Raw genomic sequence first — 24007 nt, 5'->3', positions numbered from 1 at the left:
GTGGAGAGCAGCCAATCTGAAAACATGTTTCTAATCCACGGCCTTCCCCATGCAGAAAAAACAAAACAAACAAACAAAAAAAACCAAACAACAAAAAAAACCCCAAACTTTTTGAATAGATACTTAACAATTTACATAATAATGAAAACCCTGAACACTGATTCTTCAAAAATGATATAATTCTATTAGGAATAGAGGGAGGGGAAGTGGAGGAACAATAGCAGTAAAAGTTCTTAATGTGCATTTTCTATAATAGCAAGTGAAAATACCTAAAACTGATAGATTAAAAACATACACTATGAAAACTTATACTACAAGATAGTACATCTAGAAATTTAGCAGAGCTAAGAATAACTAGAAGTAGTTCCAGAATAAGTGGAGCAGGGCTATCAAGGAGTGGGGCAGAAGGAAGACAACTGTTTTTGCTATAAGCTTTATAAAAATACTCTTCAAATTACTAGGTCATCAGAAAAGTCATGACGGGTTTCTGCATGGAAAACTACATCATGACTTTTCCAAAGACCCAAAACCACATGTTATTTTAATTTCTTTTTAGTTTCTGGGGCCGGCAGGGGGTGTGGTAGTTAAAGGTGCTGGACACTCCCACATGACCAACTGTGGTTCGAATCTTGGATCTGATGGCTTGCTTTCTCACTTTCTGTCTTTCTCTGGTCAAATTGGAAAGTAATAATAAAGGTAAATAAGACAATTATTTAATTTTTTTTTTTTTTAGTTTCAAAGATAGAACAAACAGCAGAGTTCTAGCCCCCTCTTCTCCATGAGCCAGTTTTAAGAATACAAACCACAATGAATTACGCAAACAAAAGCTCTAGAGCTGCCTTTCCCCTGCTCACCTCTTCCCCCCATCCCCGATCCGCCCAGCTCTCCCACCACACATCTTTAGATGCCGTGGGTGTCAGTCAAGGGGACAATCCATGTCAAACAAGTTACGGTCCGTAACTTGCTTTCAGAAATATTCAGTATGCCCTTGCTGGAGAAAGGATGGCAGGATGGGTCCTGGAACCCTGTATTCTAACTCTCCAGCAGGTGTAACTGCGGTGACAGAATCAGTGGGTATCCTCTTACATCAGAATGCCTCGACAAAGAACCAAGGCTCTGTGCTGAAAGCAGCCGGGTATTCATGGGCATGGTTACGTGAGCGGGTGGATCCACCAGTCCTTCTCTGTTGCTAAAAACCAACCAGTCACACTTATATGCAAACTTCTGTACTCTTAACAAATGTGCATCTTCTTCTCCCTTTCTCAAACTATGTGTTTTGACTAGCGTAGGACAATCCTAAGGGAGAAAACCTCATCACAACAAGCTATTTATTTGGAAGACCCACATGTAAGCAGGGAGATTGGTCCAGTGACTGTGACCTTAACACCACTACCCATCCTGATCCCCAATCCAAGTGTCACATTTCCCCTTAACTTAGGAGATGTACTTACCTGAGCGGCTCTCAAAACACAAGTCTAATATGGAAGCCGATCCATAAGAAAGCCGGGAATGAGCTCCCCTGGTTGCAGTGTCTCCTCTTCCTGAACCCATCAAAACCCTAAAGTTTCCTGAAGTTTAGTTGAAAACCACTAGTTCCCATCTCATTGCTCCCACCAAAGATGTCTGTCTCTTGGTTCTTCTTTTCCACATCCTGCCTTCCTCTGGCAGGATGGTCCTCTTAAGTCCCACCTCCTCCAGGAAGCCTTCTCAGACTAGTCACTGAACATTGTATATCCCTGAACCAACTCATTCAACTACTTTTCTAGTCCCATCATATGAGGCTGTTAAGTCTTCCACTTGCTGCCTCACACTGAGATTTTTCAGTCATTATGACACAAAGGAGAACTGAGATTAAACAAAAATTGTAGAAACAACTTTATAAATAGATTCTTACACAAGAATCTAAACACAGTCAAGAAAAACATATACAGAGCACCCCAGCCCTTCTTTTTTGCTCTGGGAAAAAAGAACAGAAGAGAGGAAAAATGATTCCTTCTTGTTCTTTTTGTTAGGTTTTTGCCATGGAGCCTGTGCACTCACAGGAAAGAGAGAGGGAAAGTGAGAAATCACTTCCCACAGGAGGGTGACCACATCATAGTCCCTTCTCCTCCCCTGCCCTCTCAGGATTTTGGGTATGCATGCATGCACACACACATGCACACGTGCTTGGCATGATTTTCAACCCACTGGGTCTGGGACTCAAACCATGGTCAGTCACAGGGAAGGCGACCATTTAACCACCACACCAACTGCTGGGCCTTCCTTATTGTTTTTAATTGTGTCCACCTATGCAGTCAGTTTTTCAAGCAAAATTTCTATTCCTTTGCTAGGATTTTTGTTTCTTTCCAATGTGGGAATCAGGCTTTTCAGTCCAGCTTTGACTTTGTTTGCAACTTCCTGGTCAGGACTCTGGAGAAGGCTACAGAGAGAAGAAAAAAATAAACAAAAATGACATTTCAGAAAACCACCCTAGATTACCTGCAAAAACTACCTATACCCAAAGTATAAAAGAGCATTCATTAACTGTTAGACAGCCTTGTGTAATTGTATTTTTCTTTTGTTTGTTTACCAGGATAATGAAGGCTAGTAACCTATATCCTAAAATCACAAAAGAATGCTTTAGAATCTTTTATTTTTTGATATTTTTTGCTATAGGGCATGTGTGTTTGCCAGAGAAAGAGACAGAGAGACAGAAAACAAGAAATCATCCCCCAGGGAAGATGGCCACACTGCAATCCCTTCTTCTCCATTCACCTTTCAGGATTTTGGGCATGCACGCGCATGCACACGCACCTAGCCTGAGAATTAAGACACTGGGTCTGAGTTTGAACTGTGATTGACTAGTGGGAGTCCAGCGACACAACCATTATGCCATCTCCTGGTCCTAGAATGCTTTAGGACCTTGCTCTTGAGTCACTCGAGCAGAGACGTTTGCAGGGACCACTCTATTCTGTACAGAGTTGGTCCTACTTTTTAACCTTATCTCAAGTCAGACTCACATCCTGTCTTAACATCATTCCGCACAGAATCTCTTTCCTTCTTCATCTAGATGACAAGAAGCTCAGGAGCAGGAACCTTGTGCTTTAGTATTCCTTTATTTCGTGGCACCACATGTATACACTGGATGGCCCAGAAATGGTCCACGAGGCTGAATTAACATGAATGAACGGGTACGACATCAGGTAAAGTGGGGCATGAAAGATAAGCATGGGTGGGCCTCCTGACTGAGCTCCAGAGCTGTACCATTTAGTGCAGGGATGCACAACTTTACCTTGGAGCTTAACTGCTTGGGTTAGAAACCTGATTTTGCTATTCAGTAACTATACAACCAATAGTATGCTGTTTAAATCCTCTATGACTCAGTTTCATGATCTGTAGAGTGGGATTAACAACACGATTCACTTTTACCTCACAAGGCTATTTGAGACTAAATGATTCTACATCTAATGCCACCAAGCCAAACCTGATTTAGTGAGCACTGAATAAATGTTAGCCACTGAGGAAAATAATCCCAGCCTTGCCTTCCAAAACAGTGTGGGACACTTGGGCACTCTTATCACAAGGCAATGGAGCCCTGAGAGCAGGGACAGCAGGCCCATTTCTTTAAGAATGGGGTATGTGGGAACCAGCAGTTAGCGTAATGGCTATGTCGCTGGACTCCCACATAGTCGACAGCGGTTCGCGTCCCAGATCCGGTGGCTTAAAACTCACGCTGGGCGTGTGTGCGTGTGTGCCCAAGATCCTGAGAGGAGAATGGAGGAGAAGGGATTGCGGCGTGGCCATCCCCCCGGGGGGTGATTTTCTCGCTTTCTGTCTCTCTGTCTCTCTCTGTCTGTCTGGCGAGCGCACGTGCTCTATAGCAAAAACCTCTCCAAAGGAAAAAAAAAAAGAATGGGGCAAGTCATAGCATCTGACCACAGAACACCGGGCCTGAGTGGTCTGTTCTCTCCCCAGCAACTCAGAACCACATGGAGATGCTGACCAATGAAACACACTCTGGAAAACTTTCACTTGACATTTTCAGATGTCCCTGTTCCAAACAAAAACTCTGCCAGGTCAACAGAGACTAAGTTATCGGCACAAAGCAGCATTTTTCCTGCTTGGAGGAAATAGGTAACAAATATAGCTTATCACCTGCAAAGCTCAGTAAGTTGAAGTAAAGTACCTATTTAATGGGTTTGTGGCTTAGTAGGTATTTTAATTGTGCAGATCTGGCTAAACACACCAGTTATTTAACACATAATAGTAATATAGACTAACACTTATTAAACATAGGATATATGCTACATAGAATGCTCAGCATTTTCTACGCATAGCCTCGTTTAGTTTTCCTAACAATGTTAGAGTTATTATTATTCTCATTTTACAACCTAGAAAATTAAGGTTCAGAAAAGCTGAATACTTTCCCCAAGGTTACACAATAAGCTAAACCTGGAAGCCAAGCCATCCGTCTTTACCCACTGTTCTTAAATGCCAGAGAATTCTGCTTCCCTGAGTTATTTTTTAGCCGATATACAAGGCTGATTTTCTCTTTTCAATCTAAATACTTCATCATAAACAGTTAAGCAAAAACAAAACAAAACAAAACAAAAAACAAAAAAACTCCCAACAACCCCAAAACAAGAGTTTTAAGTAAAACATAAGCAAGTAGAAAGTTTTCCCATACAAGTGAGCACATTACAATATTTAAAACCCTCCAATTATACTTGTGTACAGTATAACTTCCATACAGAACCTCAAATATTAATATAGGCTTGTTTCAACGGCACCAGTAATCTTCTTATGTTTGAAATCCACCCAAGGAAGGCTCTGATTGATGAGCAACCTTTGTAAATTAATTTCATGGAATCACTAAAACTTCTAGTTAATCGAGTGTAATGAAAGAATATGTCAGCAGACGTTAATGCTCCAAATGTCTGGTAAATTCATGACAAAAAAGTCCATGTTTCAGCTAATAAATTCTGACTGATCAACATCAACTGGAAAATTAACTAATTTTAATAAGAAATGAAGAACGTGATCTGTAACACTCATATATTTAGAGATACTGATATACCTGAATAAATGAATGCTTCCGAATGTGTGTGTGTGTTTGTGAATATACCAGATGTACCACATCAAATTATGTATGGAAGAAAAATCTAACCTAACTTTCACAAACAGCAGAGATTAAATTAAGTACCACATTGCAAGTGAAATACTGTGGGACATTCAAACTAAGAATAATATCTGTTTTCCCAAGCTTTGATAACACAGCAGGGGAGAAAAGCACCAGTGATTGCTTCAAAACAATACACGAGTCTTTTTTAAAATGAGTGTTACTAGACCGCCCTCACAAAGCAGCAAGTGTGTGCTACATGAGAAAGCCAGATCCCACGTGGCTTCAAGTCTCAGCCCTGGGGGCTTTAAAACCATGCCAGGTGCACGTGTATATGCACAGTATCCTGACGGAGGGAAATCTAGAAAGAAAAGGTTTGCAGTGTGACCAGGCCTTCTCTCTCTGCCTTCCCATCTCAGGCATTGCCCTCATGCATCCTCTGGCATTAAGGAAAAAAAAGGAGATGAGATGTTAAGAAGAATGCTATTAATAGGAAGGTCTCATTTAAGCATAGAATGCACAAAAATTTCAACGGCCTCTAAATGATAAATTCAACGTAACTAAGTCCGGACGGTAATGCATGAAGACGGGCTCAAGTCGCCCATCACCAGTTTTCTCTCATTTTAAGTTAGAAATGATCAATTAGCATATAGACTTCTGTAGCAAATGCCTTTCTAGTCCTTTCAGAATTATTAAAAACAATAAAAGAAAATTACATGTAAAGTGAGGCATGACATTCTAAGTTACTTGAGTAACTAAGAGTAATGCCAAACTATTGGAAACAAATTTTAGAATTGAGAAACAGGGCCAGCCATAGCCTAATGATTAGGAAAAGCTGGCTCCTGTGTGGCTGATTGCAGTTGGAGTCCCAGCCCCAGCTGCTTGAAAAGCACATCAGTGTGTACATGCCCTAAATTGAGACAGGATGGAGAAATGGAAGAAAAGGGATTGCACATGACCACACTACTGGTGGATGCTTTCTCCCTCTCTCTGACAATCTGGTGATTAAAAAAAAAAAAAAAAAAAGAAATTAAGAAACAACAAAAACAAATAAATATGAAGAAAGTATGTCTTTTGCACAACCAGGCTCTGTGCGGAGAAAGGACCAGAATACATACCTAGAAAGAATAATGGCACCTCGGTTTATATTCGTCCAGGACTTCAGGTTCTTCATACCCACATGCTCTACAAGTGTTTTTGCAAAACAATCTGTAAAATATACTGAAGCTCAGTGAACATATATAGTAAGATTTAGACTCCAATCCCCTCCTCTACCCCCCTGAAACTTGTTAATGTTTTAATAAAAAAGCTAATAAAAAGAGTTCTCACCCAATCACCCTTAACATAAAAATTCTAGCACAGGTTAATATAAAGCATGTTTAAACTGCCATTTGTTTTAACTCTGATCTAAATCGTAAGCTATCTTTAGCAGTACTTACTGAAGAAAAACAATGAATTCTTCTGAAACACTCACTTGGTCACATTTGCATTTGTTTATAATGTATTTAATGATTTAACTTTGACCTGAGAGCTATTCAGGAAGTAAATATCTGGCAGCAACCCTTGTGTTTGGCTAAGATGAAAGTTTCACCCCTGGAGGAATGCTCCTCCAGAAGGTGCCATGACACTGTGAGGGGCTGAAGAAGGAATGTCCTAGCTTACACCTGGTCATTTCTCCCCACAACGTTCGAACACCCCCTCAGTGGACGTATCGTCGTGCCCAGCCTGGGTGGCACAGTCCAAAGCACATTGGAATATAGTGCTAGGCCCACGAGGCGTGACGGGCATCTGCAGCACAAGGGTACCCAGGATCCTGAAAGAGCTAGAGCGCGAGGGAAAGGACATTTTGTCGTGATGAGCCCCTGTGAAGGGTGCTTATCTGTTTCTCTCTCTCTCTCTCTCTCTCTCTCTACTACACACATACCATCATTAAGGGACAAAAACTCCATCACTCATCGTCTGTTATTCAAGTACTTCTGATTCCCAGGGTCTCAGTCTCATCTTACTATGCCATGCAAGTGCAACTCATTCTTGGACAGAAGAGAAATTCTGACAGCAAGAATTTAGTGTAGGTGGAGATAGAGACAACCTATCTTTAAGACTCTGGGTTGGATAGCATGTAGAATTCATTCATAAATACCTAAATGTAAGGACCCTTTCAAAGCTAAGAGGGCTATGGCTATTCAGCTCTCTATGGAACCTGCTAAAGAGAACAGATCAGTTAGTGAGGCATGTTGTATTTTTCCAAAGGTGACCATAACAGTGCCATCTGTCCTGTGTACTCTTTTAGAATAATTTCATTCCATTTAGAGGTAGAGTCTATGTCTTCTTTTAAATCTATGTGGACTGCTGTGACTGACTTGACCAGAGATTATGGCAAAAGTGACATTAAATGACTTCTGAGAAAAAAATCATGAAAGTATCATGCACTTGCTTTGTTTGCTTAGGATGGTCTCTTAAAAATCAACTACCCGGGGACCAGTATATGGCATAATGGTTATGTCACTAGACTCCCACGTGGTCTACCACATTCAAGTACTGGACCCAATGACTTAAAACTCACGCCAGGTATGTGTGTGTGCACGTACAAAATCCCAAGAAGAGAATGGAGAAGGAATTGTGGGGTGGCCATCCTCCTGGGGGGTGATTTCTCACTTTCTGTTTCTCTGTCTCCCTCTGTCTCTCCAGTGAGTGCAAGCACCCTATAGCAAAAATCTCTCTAACTCTGTAAAAAAAAAAAAAAAAAAAATCACCTCCCCAGCAGCCAGTAGGTGAAATGGTGTTTAGGGCACTGGACTCCCACACGGCTGACCACGGTTCATGTCATGGACCCAGTGGCTTGAAACTCACACTGGGCTTAAGCATGTGCAAGCTCACCTATGATCCCGAGAGGAGTGTAGAGGAGAAGAGATTGCAGTGTGGTCATCTCCCCGGGCAGTGAGTTTTCTCTCTTTCACTCTCTGTATCCCTGGTAAGCACATGCACCCTACAGCAAAAATCTCTCAAAAAAGAAAAAAAAAAATCAACTACCTGGGGCTGGCAGGAGGCATATGGTGGTTAAGGTGCTGGACTCCCACATAGCTGACCGCAGTTCAAATCCTAGACCTGTTGACTTGCTTGCTCACTTTCTCTCTCTCTATGGTCAAACTAAATAATAATAAATAAATTAAATTAAGTAATTCTTAAAAACAAACAAAAAAAATCAACTACCATGCTGTAAGGAAGCCCAAGCAGCCTAAGAAGAATTCAGATAGTTAGTTCCGGGCCAATGACTAGCACCACTTTGCCAGCTATTAGAGTGAGCTGTTGTGAAAGCTCCCTACAACCCAGATAGCCCTGGGTGACTCAGCACAGTCGAACTCCATAAAATCCTAATCAAATGACTGTTGTTTAGCAACTGCTAAGTTTTGGGGTGGCTTGTTAAACAGATAATCAAAACAGCTACACAGCTAGATGCACTCACTGGGTGCTCCATAAAAATGACAAAAATATCAGACCCAAAAAGGCAAGTTTTAGGGCTATCTGCACATTTTTAATTAAGAGGGAGATAAATCACTAAAAATTCCTTGGCCTATAAAAGCAAGACAGATAACTTTTCTGGAATAAACTCAACTACACATCAACTTTTTGGATAAGGAAAAAGATGCTTTAATTCCTTTTTTCTTCAATATTTATTATAAGCTTTGCCTTTTGCAAAATAATTTATAGTAAAAAATAGTCTCAAGTCCCTATCCTTACAGGAAGGAACAGTAAACTGACAGTTCTACTGCAGCTGAAAGTCCCTATCCTTACAGGAAGGAACAGTAAAGTGACAGCCCTACTGCAGCTGCCTGCCTGCTAGCCATGAGAACTGCAACTTGCCTCAAGACATAAATTCATGCTCTGTCACTTTATTCAGACACAGTAATAGAAAACCCATACTTTTTTAACTCAGTGGGGAGGGGGGGAATCTCTTTTAAAGTTTCAATACCAGATGGAGTTTGAATTTAGTAAGAGAAGGTCTAGTTAAAAACAGGACTGAGAGGAGAATGGGATGCATCTTTTCAATTAGATAAAAGATGCTGTCCCCTTGAGAGCTGAGTTTTTACAGAAAAGCTGAAAAGCTTATATGAGACCCAGAAAGCGCCAAGGACTGGCTTGCTCTTCGGTCAAGTGTATTTCAATGTTAAATGAAAGTATCAGTCCCAAATTCTCTGTTGAAGACAATTTTCTTCTGCTTATTCTTTCATCCAAACTAAAGATAAATACCATGCTTTTCAACAGGGGTAATGACACAATTGAAATCCCCTATCCTCTCACACCCTGATCATCAAGAAAGACCATATTTCAGGCACTGCCCAAGGCCAGTTACACCCTGAAGCGGAAAAGGAAGGAAGATAAGAGAAAGTAAGGGAGGGTGGGAAAAGAAATCTAAGAGATTCTTGGACAAAGATTTCAAGGGGAAAAGCATTATTAGCAGCCACTAAATCTTTTCTTGTTCCCAGACATCATTTCTAAACACTCTCAAGCTTTCACTGGAACTTAAATGGCCACAGTAAAGTTCAGGGATGCCAGGAATTACTGAAATTCCACATGAGATACAAGAAAAGGTCAAGTTTCACAGCCTACCTTCTCTTCCATTTTCTTTCATCTTTTTATCTTGTTCTATTAACCACTTCAGTACTAGATGTCCTGCAGGATGTTCTGCAACATGAAGCTAGGAGGGGTCAAGAACAAGTTAATTTAAAAACAGTTCTCATGCATGGCTTGGCCTACAATTCATTCCATATCACCACGTACAGATAAGAACCCAGCCAAGTTTCAAGTTCCACAGAGTGTAAGAGGTCTTTGTCTAGAATGGCTATTACACCTAAAGGGATCAGAGATCTACTCTAGTCCCTAGACTGATATGCAGATGGTCATGTGAGATCACACAGCCACTGCAAAGCAAGGCAGAATCACCTTTTGACTTCCAGTGTGAACAGTACCACCACAATCTTCATCTTAAAAATCACACTAATGGGACCAGCAGTTAGCGTATGGCTATGTCCCTCGACTCCCATGTAGCTGACCGCAGTTCGAGTCCCAGTCTTGGTGGCTCAAACTCACGCTGGGTGCGTGTGCACACATGCCCAAGATCCTGAGAGGAGAATGGAGGAGGAGGGATTGCGGCGTGGCCATCCGCCCTGGGGGGTGATTTCTCGCTTTCTATCTCTCTGTCTTTCTCTGTCTGGTGAGCGCATGCACCCTATAGCAAAAACTTCTCAAAAAAAAAAAAAAATCACACTAATTACTTGTTCTCAGACTCTAACGTGCAGTTTTGGGGGTACATATGAAGCTGTAGGACAGAACACTATAATAGAAGCATAGAAACCCAGTGCTGGGGGCCAGCAGGGAGGTTAAGGTGTGGAGGTTAAGGTGCTGGATTCCATAAAGCTGGCTTTGCGGTTCGAGTCCCAGACATGGCAGCTTGAGAATCATGTGGGGCCCATGTGCTTGTGTGCTCAAAATCCCAAAAAGAAAGTGGAAAAGGCACTGCAGCATAGCCATCCCCCTGGGAGGTAATTGTTCATTTCTTCTCTCTCTCTCTCCACCCTGTCTCTCTGGCAAGCACATGTACCCTATAGCAAAAACTAAAAAAAACACAAAAAAGCCCAGTGATGAATGATGTTTAAATGCATTTGGCAACGTATCTAATAAGCAGGCCAAGAAAACATCTCTTGAGTCCAACCCCACTTCTTTTCAAGGGCCCTGCTTACTATTCCCATAGTAACCTGGGTCTGTCTCCCCTGAGTACGGGAGACAATAGGCTCAATTCCCATATAGAAAAAACCTTGATTACGCACTCATCTTTCCCACTTGTTAATATGATCTGCTTTAAGAGGCAGGGGCCAGGACTTCCCCAAGATCCACAGCCCACTTCTCTTTCCCAATCTAAGTAGCCTGAACACTAAATACCTGGCATCGATTTCATTCAGAACCAAATATGACGTGACTGCACGAAACATTTCCAAGTACCAGGCTTTGACCCAGATGGTTAGAAGGAATTAAAGTCAAATACAATATAACTGTTGCTGTGGAAAAGGTGTGTTGTTGACCCCAGCATTCCTCCTTGCTGACACTCCACCATTCCATTCACTTTTCTAAGGGTCCCTCCCCAACTGGTGTCAACCACTCCTGGTAATCCAAATGCTTCTGCCAGAGGCATCCAGACCTGGGCAGTGGCAGTGACTCAGTTCTGACCAGCAAAACGTCAAGGAAGCCTGTCTAGAATTTTCTTCCCATTCTAAGGATGAAGAGCCTTCTTACTCTTTCCTTCCTGCCTAGGACCCTGATGAGGGGATGTGGGCTGAGGGCTGCGGAAGCTACTTGGGACACAATGCGACAGCCATAAAGACAGCAGATCGAGTGAGATACTGGGTGGTTGGAGAAATCATAACACGTTTTAGCACAGAAAAAATTCGCCATGACTTTTCCAACAACCCAAGAGAGCAAACCGAGGAGATGCCGTCGCTGAGCTGCTGCACCACACCCGCATGGGCACCAGTGCAGTTCTCACTACGGGAAGGACATCCTGAACTGCTTCCACGAGGCCTTCTGTGATCTGTAGCCAAAACGGTCCTCCAACCACCCAGGATACTGATGAGAAGCCCCAAGATTTGGACTAAAATTCGATGTCACCATTCAGTTCCCATTGCATCCTGAACATAACTCACTGTGACAATTACCCTGTCCTGTAATATCTTGATTGCACATGTCTCCCCAATGGAGCCCAAGTTCTTGAAGGGGAGGCACCCTGTCATTTCATTCTTTAATACCTTTCTAAGCACCCAATACAGACTTATTATATTTTCAATTAATAAATAAAAGGCATGAAACTTGAATAAATTATTTTGTAACCTCAGGCATGCTCTGTTGTCTGATGGTAAAAGGAAGTAAACCCTACATGGCCAACTTCATAGTTTGAATCCTGGCTCCAATGGCTATAAAACATGCCAGACACGTGTGTGGTGCCCCAAATCCTAACAGGATGGGGGAATGGAGAAGGGACTGTGGCAAGACCATGCATTACTGGTGGGTGATCTCTCCCTTCTCTCTGTCTCTTTGTGGCAAGTGCATGTGCCCTCTGACAAAGTTTAAAAAAAAATTATTTTGAATCATCAAACTTTAATACTAGGGAAAATAATGGCAGGCTATTATGGGATTAAGTGAAAGCAGGGGCCATGGCCTCCAAATACAGTGGGTTTCCCATAAATGTCTTTCGAGCTTGGAACCCGGTGTGGAACAAAGACAGACCTCTGTATCTAGCTCTGCCTTCCTCTTCCCTTGGATCATTGATTTCCAACTTCATAAGCCACCAAGCTCCTTCCTACTTAGGGCTGCCACCCAGGCTATTTCCTCAGCCTGGAGTCTTTTTCTACCAGTCTTCACTGAGCACTATGAACCCTGCAGGCCTCAGCTTTCACTGCCTCTGGGAAGCTTTCCTATGAATGGCCTGGCTCTGACAGGTTCTTCTGCAATCCCACAGAATCTGTAGCTTTCCTTCACAGCTTTTATCTCCATAATAACTTAACTAATTGCCTGGAATTTATTTAAATAGTGTGTTCCTCAAAACAGCAAGTCCTAGGGAGGACAGTTGTGACAACTACCTGGTACACATCAGGTGCATGAATCACAGAACTTAAGAAAAAGAATAATACAAGGCCCAATTAATATAGGCAGGAGCTATCGGTAAAAGCAAGTTATTTTGGGAACCAGTAGTTAGTGTAATGGCTATGTCGCTGGACTCCCATGTAGTCGACCGTGGATCGCGTCCCGGACCCGGTGGCTTAAAACTCACGCCGGGCACATGTGCGTGCGTGCCCAAGATCCCGAGAGGAGAATGGAGGAGAAGGGATTGCGGCGTGACCATCCCCCCTGGGGGGTGATTTCTCACTTTCTGTCTCTATATCTCTCTCTGTCTGTCTGGCGAGCGCACGCGCCCTATAGCGAAAATCTCTCAAAAAAAAAAAAATAGACAAAAAAGTAAGTTATTTTTTAATGAGAAGAAATAAAGGAAGATTTCATGGAAGACTCTGGGGACCTTGCACGAGTATGCCTTTCTATAGATAAGAGCACAGGGAAATGGAGAAGTGGGCAGCCCTGCAGCCTGACAGGGGAAGCATCCACAGCAAACTTAAAATAGGAATTAAGACAGAACATGCTGGAAAGGCAATGCGGGATCAATCACAACAGAGAGCCACAGTAAGATTTTGTTTTGACTCTGTAGGTAACATGGCGTCATCACAAATTTCTGAGAAAAGCAAGTGTTGGAATAAATGACACTGCATTTTGAATTTGCAGCTTTCAACTGTACTGCTGGAATGAGGTAAGCTGAGATCATTATCATAAAAACTCTTTATAGCAACATTTTCCCGACTGGAGTTTCCACAACCCCTGCAGTTTCCCTGCCTGTCTTACAAGAGCACCTACCTCTCCGTCCCTGCCTCCGGGGTGCAGTTCTGCTGCTGCCAAGCTGGCGATGGCGTCCATGGCAGGCTGGACATTCCCGGTGGCAGATCCCAAAATGTCGGCCACCAACACACAGGCAGACTTATCTAGCACCATGTCTTGGGCATGTCCTTGTAGGTAGCTTAACAAAGCTGGAGAAATGGATTCTAACAGCTCGCGTCGGCGGATTTCTGTGTCTTTCTTACTGTGGAAATACATTAAACGAGATATTAAAATAAAATAACTAGCCAAGGGGCACCAGCAGGTGGCAGGTATATAAGGCTCTGGACTCCCACATGGACGAACGCAGTTGGAGTCCAGGAATCGAAAGGAAAAAATCACACCAGGCTTGTGTGTGTGTGTGCCCAAAATCCTAAGAGAAGAATGGCAAAATTTAAAAAAATCTTTTTTAATACATAAAATGCCAAAGAAATATTTGATCTTAGGATCATAAAACCTCTCAGACTTTATCACAGTCTGTATCATGCTGTGTTGTAACTGCCTGTCTCTCTGTTGAGCATACAAACCATGGATCTGAGGGGGTATTCTATGTGGTTGTGTCCAGGATGTGAACAGTGCCTGGCAAAAAAGATGTTAGGTTTAGGTAACACACACACACCCTCCAAACCAAAAGCCAAACAGTGACAGAGCCCAGAACACAATACATGTTTCCAGTCTTTTGTGAACACTATTCTCTAGGGTACTCAGATAAACAGTACCAAGAACTTTGAAAACAAAGTAAAACAAAACAAAGCCACACACCCAAATGCCTACTATGTGCCATGCGTCCACAGTGTTCTTTTGGCATAACACTTCTATGTCCTTCTCAAGATAAAAACTTTAAAAATCGGTTGAAACTACAGGCTTTGGAATTTCCTTTCAGGAAGTTATACAGGGAGGGAGCATGGAAAGACGGTGTGCATGTGCGAGCAGACTTCTGGAAGCACGAGCTACTTGAATTTAAAACAAATCAGAGCAGAGGAGTCGGGGAGTCGGGCCACTCTACTTGCTCTCACCTGTGTGCATTTCCGTCTCCTTTCTGCAGAACTTCAATGATTTCTCGGACTGTGTGTGCAGGATCTCTGGGGCTTAGGAGATATAACAGGACCTTTCTTCCATATTTGTCAGCTACTATGTTAGGTAAAGAACTGATAATTTCCTGTAAAATTATAAACAACAACAAAAATCAGTATCTCCATTCTTAAAATGATATATTCTTGTCATCTGAATGGTAAAGAAGAATATATATTTAACTATTTTTCCCAGTATACTTAATAAAAATGTGGAGCTTGTTCACAAATTGTCTCATTAGATTTGTCTCAATAAGATTTACCCTTGAAATACAGAATCGATTCTCTACTGTGATTAATGTTATTGCATGATCCACTTATATATTAAGTACAAGCCCAAGGGCTTAAAATGTTTAAAGGAGTTATCTTCATTCATTATGACCAGTATTTCTTAGGCCACTATTACCAGGGACATTGCTTGCTGGGGGTCACTGAGTAGACTCAGTTCATTTGCAGCTGCACTTAAAAGATAGCATCAGCATCAAAGAAGAACATTCCTATTAGAATGTCCATGCTGCCATGTATGTGAGGGGAGATAAAGAAACCCTGATAAATAGAACGAGGGCATAAAGGCTTGTAAAGGTTGGCTGTTTATTCATGGCAAATGAGGGCTGCTTAATACTGCAATGAAAACAAAATGGAGGAGACATGAAAGCAAATCCAGAAAGAAGCCTCTGAGAAGTTACAAATTACAATGATGTTTTCAATCAATACTCACAGGAATAGTAACTGCCTTTTTTAGTTCTTTGAATTTAGGTGATGAAAGCAATGTCGTCCCTACCCTAACTAAGCCATTGTGTAAATTTACTGAGGTTGTTTTATCAGTAAGACAGAAAAAGCAGTTCAGAAATTTTTATTCTTTTTGTTTTGCCTTTTTAATTGCCAGAGGGGTGTGTGTTTGCCAGAGGCAGAGAGAGAGAGAAGGGGAGAGGGAGAAAGCACCCCCAGTGAGGTGTGCTAACAACACAATCCCTTCTCCTCCCCATTTCTCTATCCCATCAGGATTACAGACACACGGGCACATGTGACCGGTCGTATGTTCAGAGAACATACAACCTCCTCTAAGGAAAGGAATTCTCTATCAGGATGATATATTCAGATCTGCTCTTCTTAAAATATGCTTATTTATCATGATAAGATTAGTAGTTTTGACACAAGGAATCAAGTTAAAAATTAGGCCAGTCATAAACTATGGGATCACGGTATAGAAAATTTATGATCCCATAACTGTTGGAACTCAGATTCTAAGCTTTCTTCATTCTTCATTCTCTGCACAAAAGTATATTGTGCTTCTAATAATTAATTGAATAATACTTGTTAAGGGCTTACTAGGAGCCAAACACTGCTCAGAGTTGTAACTCTATTATGTTAAATAATCTTCTCACTACTATCTCCTGTGCTAAAGGTTTTTTAATACAAAATAATTATTTTATAGCAGTTTTCAGTCTACATTATGAATTTTCTCATTTGCTCTGATAACAGTCCAGGGGTAAGGCAGGTGTATCATTTCCTTGACTCTAATCCCCACTAAGCTCTTCTACTTCTGAAGAAATTTAAGTCCATAGTGTAGAGATTCCCACATAACCTATATGTTTTCAGAGAAAGAGTCAATAGACCACCTCAAAATGTAGATGTAATCGCAACCACCCAGGGAAAATGAATTTAAAATCTGAGTAATAAAAGGGAAGCCAAATTTAAAAATACACAGAGAATTTATTACTAGGTAGGGAGCACTCTTATAATCCCAAGGTAAATAAGACTCAAAGTAGGCTTTCTTGGATAATTCGTCTTTATACATTTTTTTTTGAGAGGTTTTTGCTATAGGGTGCGTGCGTTCGCCAGACAGACAGAGAGACAGAGAGACAGAAAGCGAGAAATGACCCCCCAGGGGGGATGGCCACACCGCAATCCCTTCTCCTCCATTCTCCTCTCGGGATCTTGAACAGGCACGCAAACGCACCCGGCATGAGTTTCAAGCCACCGGGTCCGGGACGCGAAACACGGTCGACTACGTGGGAGTCCAGTGACATAGCCATTAAACTAACTGCTGGTCCCCTACATTTTTGACAATAAAGTGTTTAGTGTCCCAAATATGGAGTATCTTTAGCAACCTTTGCTGTCCAAAAACCAAGTCTGTAATATATACCTTTATAACATTTATTTTTATGACAAAAAAAAAAAAAGGAAGGTTGCACTGAACAACTATAATGGCTTCTTTTTATTTATAATGTTTTATTGATTTAAGGAGGAAAGGGAGGAGGCAAGAAGCCAGCAATGCATCCCTCACTCCACCAAAATATCTCAATGGGCTCCACACTTGAGAGACTAATATGATACAAATGGCTGGGGCAAAAATAATAAGAAACTTCAAAATATATATAAAAATTTACATATAAATACTACTCAAGGACTAGTTCCCAAATTCATTGAACTTTTACTACCTTTCAGTTTGTAATTAAGGAATTAAAAATCTGAATTCATATCTAATTAAGGCTTTTAAGAGTCCAATGATTATTTTCACATTAAAAATGTACCTGTCAAATATGCAGCATTCTTAACTATGAAGATTAAATACAGCTGGTGGAGTTTTGTGAAAGAGAGATTACTAACAAGGAAGATCCAATTTTAAAGATTTTGGTTTCACTTATCCCTAACAAAAAATGAAATGAAAAGAAAATCACAAGGCCCAAGTATCATAATTTCTTCTTGTGATCTCTCATGGGCATGTGAACAGAATGAAAGTGCTACCTTCAGAGGACATCTCAGGCCAATTTTGACCTTCTGTGTTAAATCCTTGCTAGATTCCTTGGAACTCCTGTGCCACCCTCTTTTACAGAAGAAGGGTAAAGGTCGAAACAAAGAGTGTACACAGGTAGGGATGGAGTGCTGGTGCATTTCAGTAAAGGAGAAAAATGCAAAAAGCAACATGTTACTGAGGCAACCCATGGCATATACCCGTTTATGGTAAGCTGTGTGGAGGGACAAAAAGAAAAACAGACTACTGTAATCATTAGGAGCTAAAATGAGGAGGAGGCAAAAGAGTTAAGAAAAAGTTAAAATTAAGAGACTAAAGTAACAGATAACAGAAGTGGAGAGAGAACATTAGAATACCAGGCAGTCAGCCTCCTGAGTGGTTTGTGCTAAAAATATGGTGACTCCATCCCAAAGTACACCTTTCTGGTCACATTCAGAAAAGTTGAAGGTCTACTTTAATGAATGTAGTGTTTCATTTTTGCGAGATAAAAAAGTTCTGGAAATTGCCCAACAATGTGAATACACTTAATACTATGTAACTGTACTCCTAAAAATGGTAAGATGGCAAATTGTGTTACATGTATTTTACCTAATTTAAAAGAAAAAATAGTGGGGACAACAGATGGCATAGTGGTTATGTCACTGGACTCCCGCATGGCCGACCACGGTTCAAGTCCCGGACCTGGTGGCTTGAAAAATCAAACTGGTTACACACGCGTGTGTGCCCAAGATCCCAAGACAATGGACAAGGGATTGCGGTGTAGCCTTCCTCCCAGGGGGTGACTTTTCACTTTTTCCCTCTCCCTGTCTGCATCTCCCTCAGGCGAGTGCACATGCTCTAAGGCAAAAAGCTCTTTAAAAGAAAGAAAGAAAGAAAGAAAGAAAAAGAAAAGAAAAGAAAAGAAAAGAAAAGAAAAGAAAAGAAAAGAAAAGAAAAGAAAAGAAAAGAAAAGAAAAGAAAAGAAAAGAAAAGAAAAGAAAAGAAAAGAAAAGAAAAGAAAAGAAAAGAAAAGAAAAGAAAAGAAAAGAAAAGAAAAGAAAAGAAAAGAAAAGAAAAGGCAAGGCAAGGCAAGGCAAGACAAACTGAAAGGCCCACCATCATGGAGCTCACATTACCACAGACTGGAGGCCATGGACACATGCTCCTTCCATTCATCATGGTACCTCCACTCGTCCTTGCCCACACCTGGCCTGTCTCACTCCTTACTGTTGGGTCAATGAATATTTCCGAGTCTGTCAATCCTGAGTCAGACCATGATTTACTGCTAAGTGAATAATGACAATGACTACAGTTGTTCAGGATAGGGAGACCAGATCTAGCTGTGAGATCAGCCACCAGTATCTAGTGACTGGACTGGAGCTTGGTCTTCACAGAAAATAAGAGGAGTGATTACCAGTCTGTTGATTTCAATCTGACATTTCAAGAAACTCAGTTACTCTCAGGGGAATACTTAGCAACGCTAAGCTTTCTTGGCTACTCTGAATGACTCTACCTAATGCAAAAAGCTTTTTAGTGGCTGGGTGGGAAATTCAGACATGTGACGCTATGTGTGGTATATCTGGCAAACCAGCAATTTTGCCAAGTAAATGCCTTAGAGAAACTGTTAGTATGTGCACAAGGAGACATGTCCAAGAACGTTCATGGAATTCACTGAAATAGTAAAAATCAGTAAAAATTTAAAAACAGTTTTTAAAATTATAGACAACCTAAACATCCATTACCAGGAAAACAGAAAAAGAAATTGCAGTGTGTCCTTATTAGAAGAATATTATTTGGCATTGAAAAATGCATGATTCAGAACAGGGGCAGGCAAATCCAGCTTTCAGCCTCTTTTTGTACATCCTGCAAACTAAGAATGGCTTTTACATTTCAAAGGATTTAAATCACACACACAAAAACAAACTAGAATATGTGGTAGATCCCATATATGACCCACAAAGGCTAAAATAATTATTCTCTGGTGCTTCTCAAAAAAGGCTTGCTGACTCCTGATAAAGCATCTTAAAACAAGAAAAAAAGCAACTTGCAGAAGAATACAAACAAGACACATTTATAATTTATAAACACACAATATATAATCTCTCCATATAGTGAAAAGATAAAAAAAAAAAAACGCACACAAATACCCAATTCATCACAGTAGGTACGGAGTGAGGATGGGATACAGAAATAGGAACGAGTACACAAAGGACTTTAAATCGAGCTGTATTTGTCAAGTTTCCCTTCTTCATGCCAGATGGTAAGAGGTTGGATGCTCACTGCAGTCTTCTTATAACTATCTGTATACTTTCAAGATCATGGATTTTAAAATATGCATCAACACTTACTCGCCCTCAAACAGCAACCCACTAGTATACCTATTTCCTTTTGGAGGAGCACGGCTACTAAGCCAGCTTCATCCAACCAATGACGTCAGGGTTAATCAGATAAAATTTTATAAGGAAGTTTATTTTGGAAAATAAAACAGGTGGAAAACAGTTTGTATCCATTTTGAAAGGTGAAGGGCTCAGCTGACCAGGCTGTGATTTCAACCTGACATTTTGGGAAGTCTGGGTACCCCGAACAGAATGCTTAGCAACACTAAGCTTTCTTGGTTATTTTTAAAAAGCACTGCCTACTGCAACAGGTTTTGTGGTGGATGGGTGGGAAAAATGCAAGAGCAATTAGCATTCCAGAATCCTATCGCCAGCTTCATAGTTTAACGAAGCACAGAACCTGTGGAGCGTTTGTCAGTTAAGAGGCAAGACATCAGCAAATCGGGCCATTCAGGGAGAGCTGCCCCCAGTACAAGAAAGTCGCTAAGAATGTGGGCTAAATACTTGTGGGAATCAAACTGTTAAGTATGAGGAATTAAAACCGTTTCTACAGCAATTTTAAGTAGGATAAGTCTTTGGAAAAAAAATTAATCTAGCAGACAATTCTGGCAATCCTGAGGGAAATTTAGTTTCTCTTGAAATCCATTTGGAACAGTTATGCAAATTTTAGTTGTGAAAATATTAAACAAAAGCAAACTTTCAATAGCCCAGCCTGTTTTCATTTTTGTGAAACAACTTTATTCACGGGCCAATTCTATGGTCTCACATCTCTGTCACAGGGATGAAAAACAATCATTATTGATTGGAGTCAAAAGGGTAATAAAGTCACAAGGAATATGTCAAAATACTCAGTTGGTGACATGCAAGTCTTGCCAACTTGCTTCTTCCCACAATCCTATCTCAAAGAAAGTCATCACAATCTTAAAATAGTCAAGAGCAAAATTTGAAAATGACAGCAAGGGCATGAGAATTTCATACACATGGGGACCCACAGTTGGCATCTAAGAAAACAAACCTCTTCCCTTCCAATAACTGACAACCTTTTTCTACTACACCCAGCTCTACTGGTCTAGAGAGGCTACAGCACCACCACCTGACAACAGGTAGCTTCTCTTTTCTCAATCATCCATGTGCTTCTCTCTGATGAAGTGAAAGTACTGCATGTCACCAAGACTACTTCAAGGGCTCTATCTGTGTGCACCACACACAAAGGTTTGTGTTGTCTTCAGAAAATAGCCCATATCTATATAGATTATGTGGTGTTCAAGAGATTGCCAAGTTTGGTCACAGCTACCAATGTTGCAACTTATTCTTACCCTTGCAACCTCCACTACATACTCAACTTACACACCAAAAATAAAGGAAAGGAAAAGGAAAGATCAGACAAACCAAAGTCAGAAAAAGGGGCCGTCATTGCAGGATAAAGGAAAAATAAATAGTTTAGAGTGCAATTTTTTTCCCGTAAGAATTACTTAAATTTTATTTGTCATCATTATTATTTTTTAATTTCCTACAGGGCACATGTGTTAACCAGAAAGAGACAGAGACAGAAAGTGAGAAAGTAAGCTGCCAGGTTTAGGTCTTGAACCATGTGTCAGCCAGATGGGAGTTCAGCACCTCAATCACACCACCTGCTGGCTCCCAGAATGCAATTTTTACTTTGGAGTAGTTTTTCCAAGGGGACAGATCAGTTTTTCTAAAGACAAGTATAACCATATTATGGCATAGATTAAAAGGAACTGCTGAAATGTAAAAAAAGAGAGCTAGTATTTTAATTTTAGTAATAATTTTTAATCTGACTCCTCAAAAGCTTTCATGAAAGCTCTAAGCATCATAATTGAGGAAGTTTTGTGAGCTTTTCCTTATCAGTTTAACCCATTAGCTGTACCAATAGAGTGAGTAACTATACAGAGGTGGTGTCTCAATAGGGCAGAAAGTTAAAAAAGTCAAGGTCGTGGATATTGTCTGCCTACATATGAGTTCCTGAATAAAAGAATTACTACATAAACAAATTTCTAATCAAGTCTCAAAGCTGTTTTGCTAATTTTTGTTTTTAGCCCTCATATGCTAAGGTCTAAAAAGTGATGCTATCATCATCCGAAATAAAAGCATTAAGTCTTAACTCCAGTCTTTTCAAAATCTAAAATGGTATTAATATCAAGTTATGTGGTTATATTTAATATAGGAATGAAGCCACACTCAAAAAGAAGACTTAACTGAAACAACTAGAAAGCAACAGAAAATAACTGTTGAAAATTCACATGCACATGTGGAATAAAACCACAACTGGGGTATCGATGTAACCTAAATTCAAGGTCATGAGAATTACTTACTGATATGATTATCTGCTTCACAAGCTTAGTATCGTCAATGCAGTCGAATGCTGCCAGTAAAACCAAATGGGAGTACTGGCCCTGTAAAAATTAGAAGTCAGTAAAGATGAAAGAAGATACATAACTTTTCCTCTTATTCCACCCATGAAGTAATGGGAGTAACTTCATAAAGATGACCAACACTAACAAACTGCTAAACACAATAAAAACAAGATGGGTAAAAAACAGTCAAATAGATTTCTTCTTTTATCAGGACCTAGTTAAAGTACATTCTAAAAGAAAAGGTTGATTTAAAAAAATAAAAAGAAGAAAACCAGAACATACTTCATTACAAAACAACCCAAGACTAACCAGGATATAATGACTATTAACACAGGCATCCTGTTAATGAACGGCCACTTGAAAATTTAACATAAAAATGTTCAAGTAAGAGTATGTAAGAAAAAACGTGTACACAGAAATTCCTGGAAGGCGAAACACTGCAATGTAATAATCACCTCTGGATTCAATTTTTTTTCATCTTCTTTTGTATACTGCCCAATTTCTTTAAAATGTTTTAATACATAATGAGAATATAAATACTGAATGGTTAGTCCCATGGCTGGGTGATTAAGGAAGCTGGATCTCCCAATGGCAACTGTGCGGTTTGAATCTCAGCCTTGATAGCTTGAAAAATCACACTGGGAGCTTTTATGTGTGGGTCTAAGATCCCAAAAGGAGGGAGAAATGGAGAAGGGATTATGGGATGACCATACCCCACTGGGAGGAGCTTTCTCCCTCTCCTTATCTCTCTCTCTCTGTCTCTGTCTGGCTAATACATATACCCTCTGGCAATTAAACAAATACCAGAAAAATAAGAGTATACTAACACCCTAAATATAAGATTTTAAAAAATCACTGCCTTAAAAAATAGCAGCGTGTGATCACAAATAGTCACTGTGGCTTTCACAAGTTACTTCTTAAAAGAAAATTATTTCCATACTGTTCTAAACATTTAAAGAATTCCTCCTTTATGTTAAAAATTAAAGAAAAAAATTTTTTTCAGTGGTGGTGGCATATTCATTTTAGTATCCTGGATGATGACATACAGTAGGCCCCCTTATCCACAAGGGCTATGTTCCAAGACTCCCTAGTGGTTGCCTGAAACCATGGACAGTACCAAACTCTATACATGTTTTTTTCCTTATACTTACATACCTATAATAAAAATCTCTCTTAAAATAAATAAATAAACAAATAAACAAATAAATAAATAAATAAATAAATAAATAAATAAAAGGATACTATATTGTTCATTTCTGTTACTATCACAATGCCATACTGGGATTAGGATCTCAAAAAAGTTATTGTTGAAATATTTGAAATGACCAAACTATGAAATCAAAACAACCTAATTTTGTTACTTACAATTGAGACCAGCAGTTAGAATAATGGCTATGTTGCTGAACTCCCATGTAGCCAACCGCAGCTCGAGTCCCGGACCTGGTGGCTTAAACTCACACCGGGCATGTGTGTGTGTGTGCCCAAGATCCCGAGAGGAGAACGGAGGAGGAAGGACTGCAGTGTGGCCATCTCCCCTGGGGGGTGATTTCTCACTTTCTATCTCTCTGTCTCTGTCTTTCTGGCGAGTGCACGTGCCCTATAGCAAAAACCTCTCCCCCCCAAAAAAAAGTCTTACAATTAATACCTTTTAAAATTATCTATTAACATTATATTTTCACTTGTTTCTAATTTAAAGTATTCAAATTAAAATATCATATAAAATTTAACTAATGGTGAATCATGAATCATAAATTATTAGGTCACTGAGAAAGTCATGACGCATTTTTGCATAGAAAAACAGAAAAATACATCATTAATTTCCTGATAACCTAGTACTTTCATAATCCAAAGCAGTTCTTTTTTTTTTGAAGAGGTTTTTTTTTTTTTTTTTTTTTTTTTCTCTTAGGGGCCGTGCCCTTCCGAAA

The 24007-nt window shown here is 40.2% G+C and overlaps 1 protein-coding gene across 3 annotated transcripts in view; it reads right to left on the bottom strand.

Moving 5' to 3' along the window:
• Positions 1 to 2178: 2178 nt before the first annotated feature.
• The window catches only part of PUM3 (pumilio RNA binding family member 3), a 49229-nt gene continuing 27400 nt past the window's right edge, over positions 2179 to 24007 (bottom strand). For 2 of the 3 annotated variants that reach the window (XM_027773425.1, XM_014589330.2), the window contains exons 13-18: positions 22041 to 22121; positions 14584 to 14726; positions 13550 to 13772; positions 9707 to 9794; positions 6217 to 6307; positions 2179 to 2419 (exon numbers count right to left, since the gene is read on the bottom strand). In XM_027773425.1, the coding sequence (XP_027629226.1) occupies positions 2287 to 2419; positions 6217 to 6307; positions 9707 to 9794; positions 13550 to 13772; positions 14584 to 14726; positions 22041 to 22121 (759 nt within the window). In that variant the 3' untranslated portion in view covers positions 2179 to 2286. The remainder of the gene's footprint in view (positions 2420 to 6216; positions 6308 to 9706; positions 9795 to 13549; positions 13773 to 14583; positions 14727 to 22040; positions 22122 to 24007) is intronic. The other variant, XM_014589329.2, reaches the window with a different exon arrangement.

Source organism: Tupaia chinensis, unplaced genomic scaffold (genome assembly GCF_000334495.1).
Source record: "Tupaia chinensis unplaced genomic scaffold, TupChi_1.0 Scaffold000354_1, whole genome shotgun sequence".
Lineage (NCBI taxonomy): Eukaryota > Metazoa > Chordata > Mammalia > Scandentia > Tupaiidae > Tupaia > Tupaia belangeri.
Note: the sequence above shows the minus strand (reverse complement) of the source record. Positions and strands in the feature narration are given on the sequence as shown.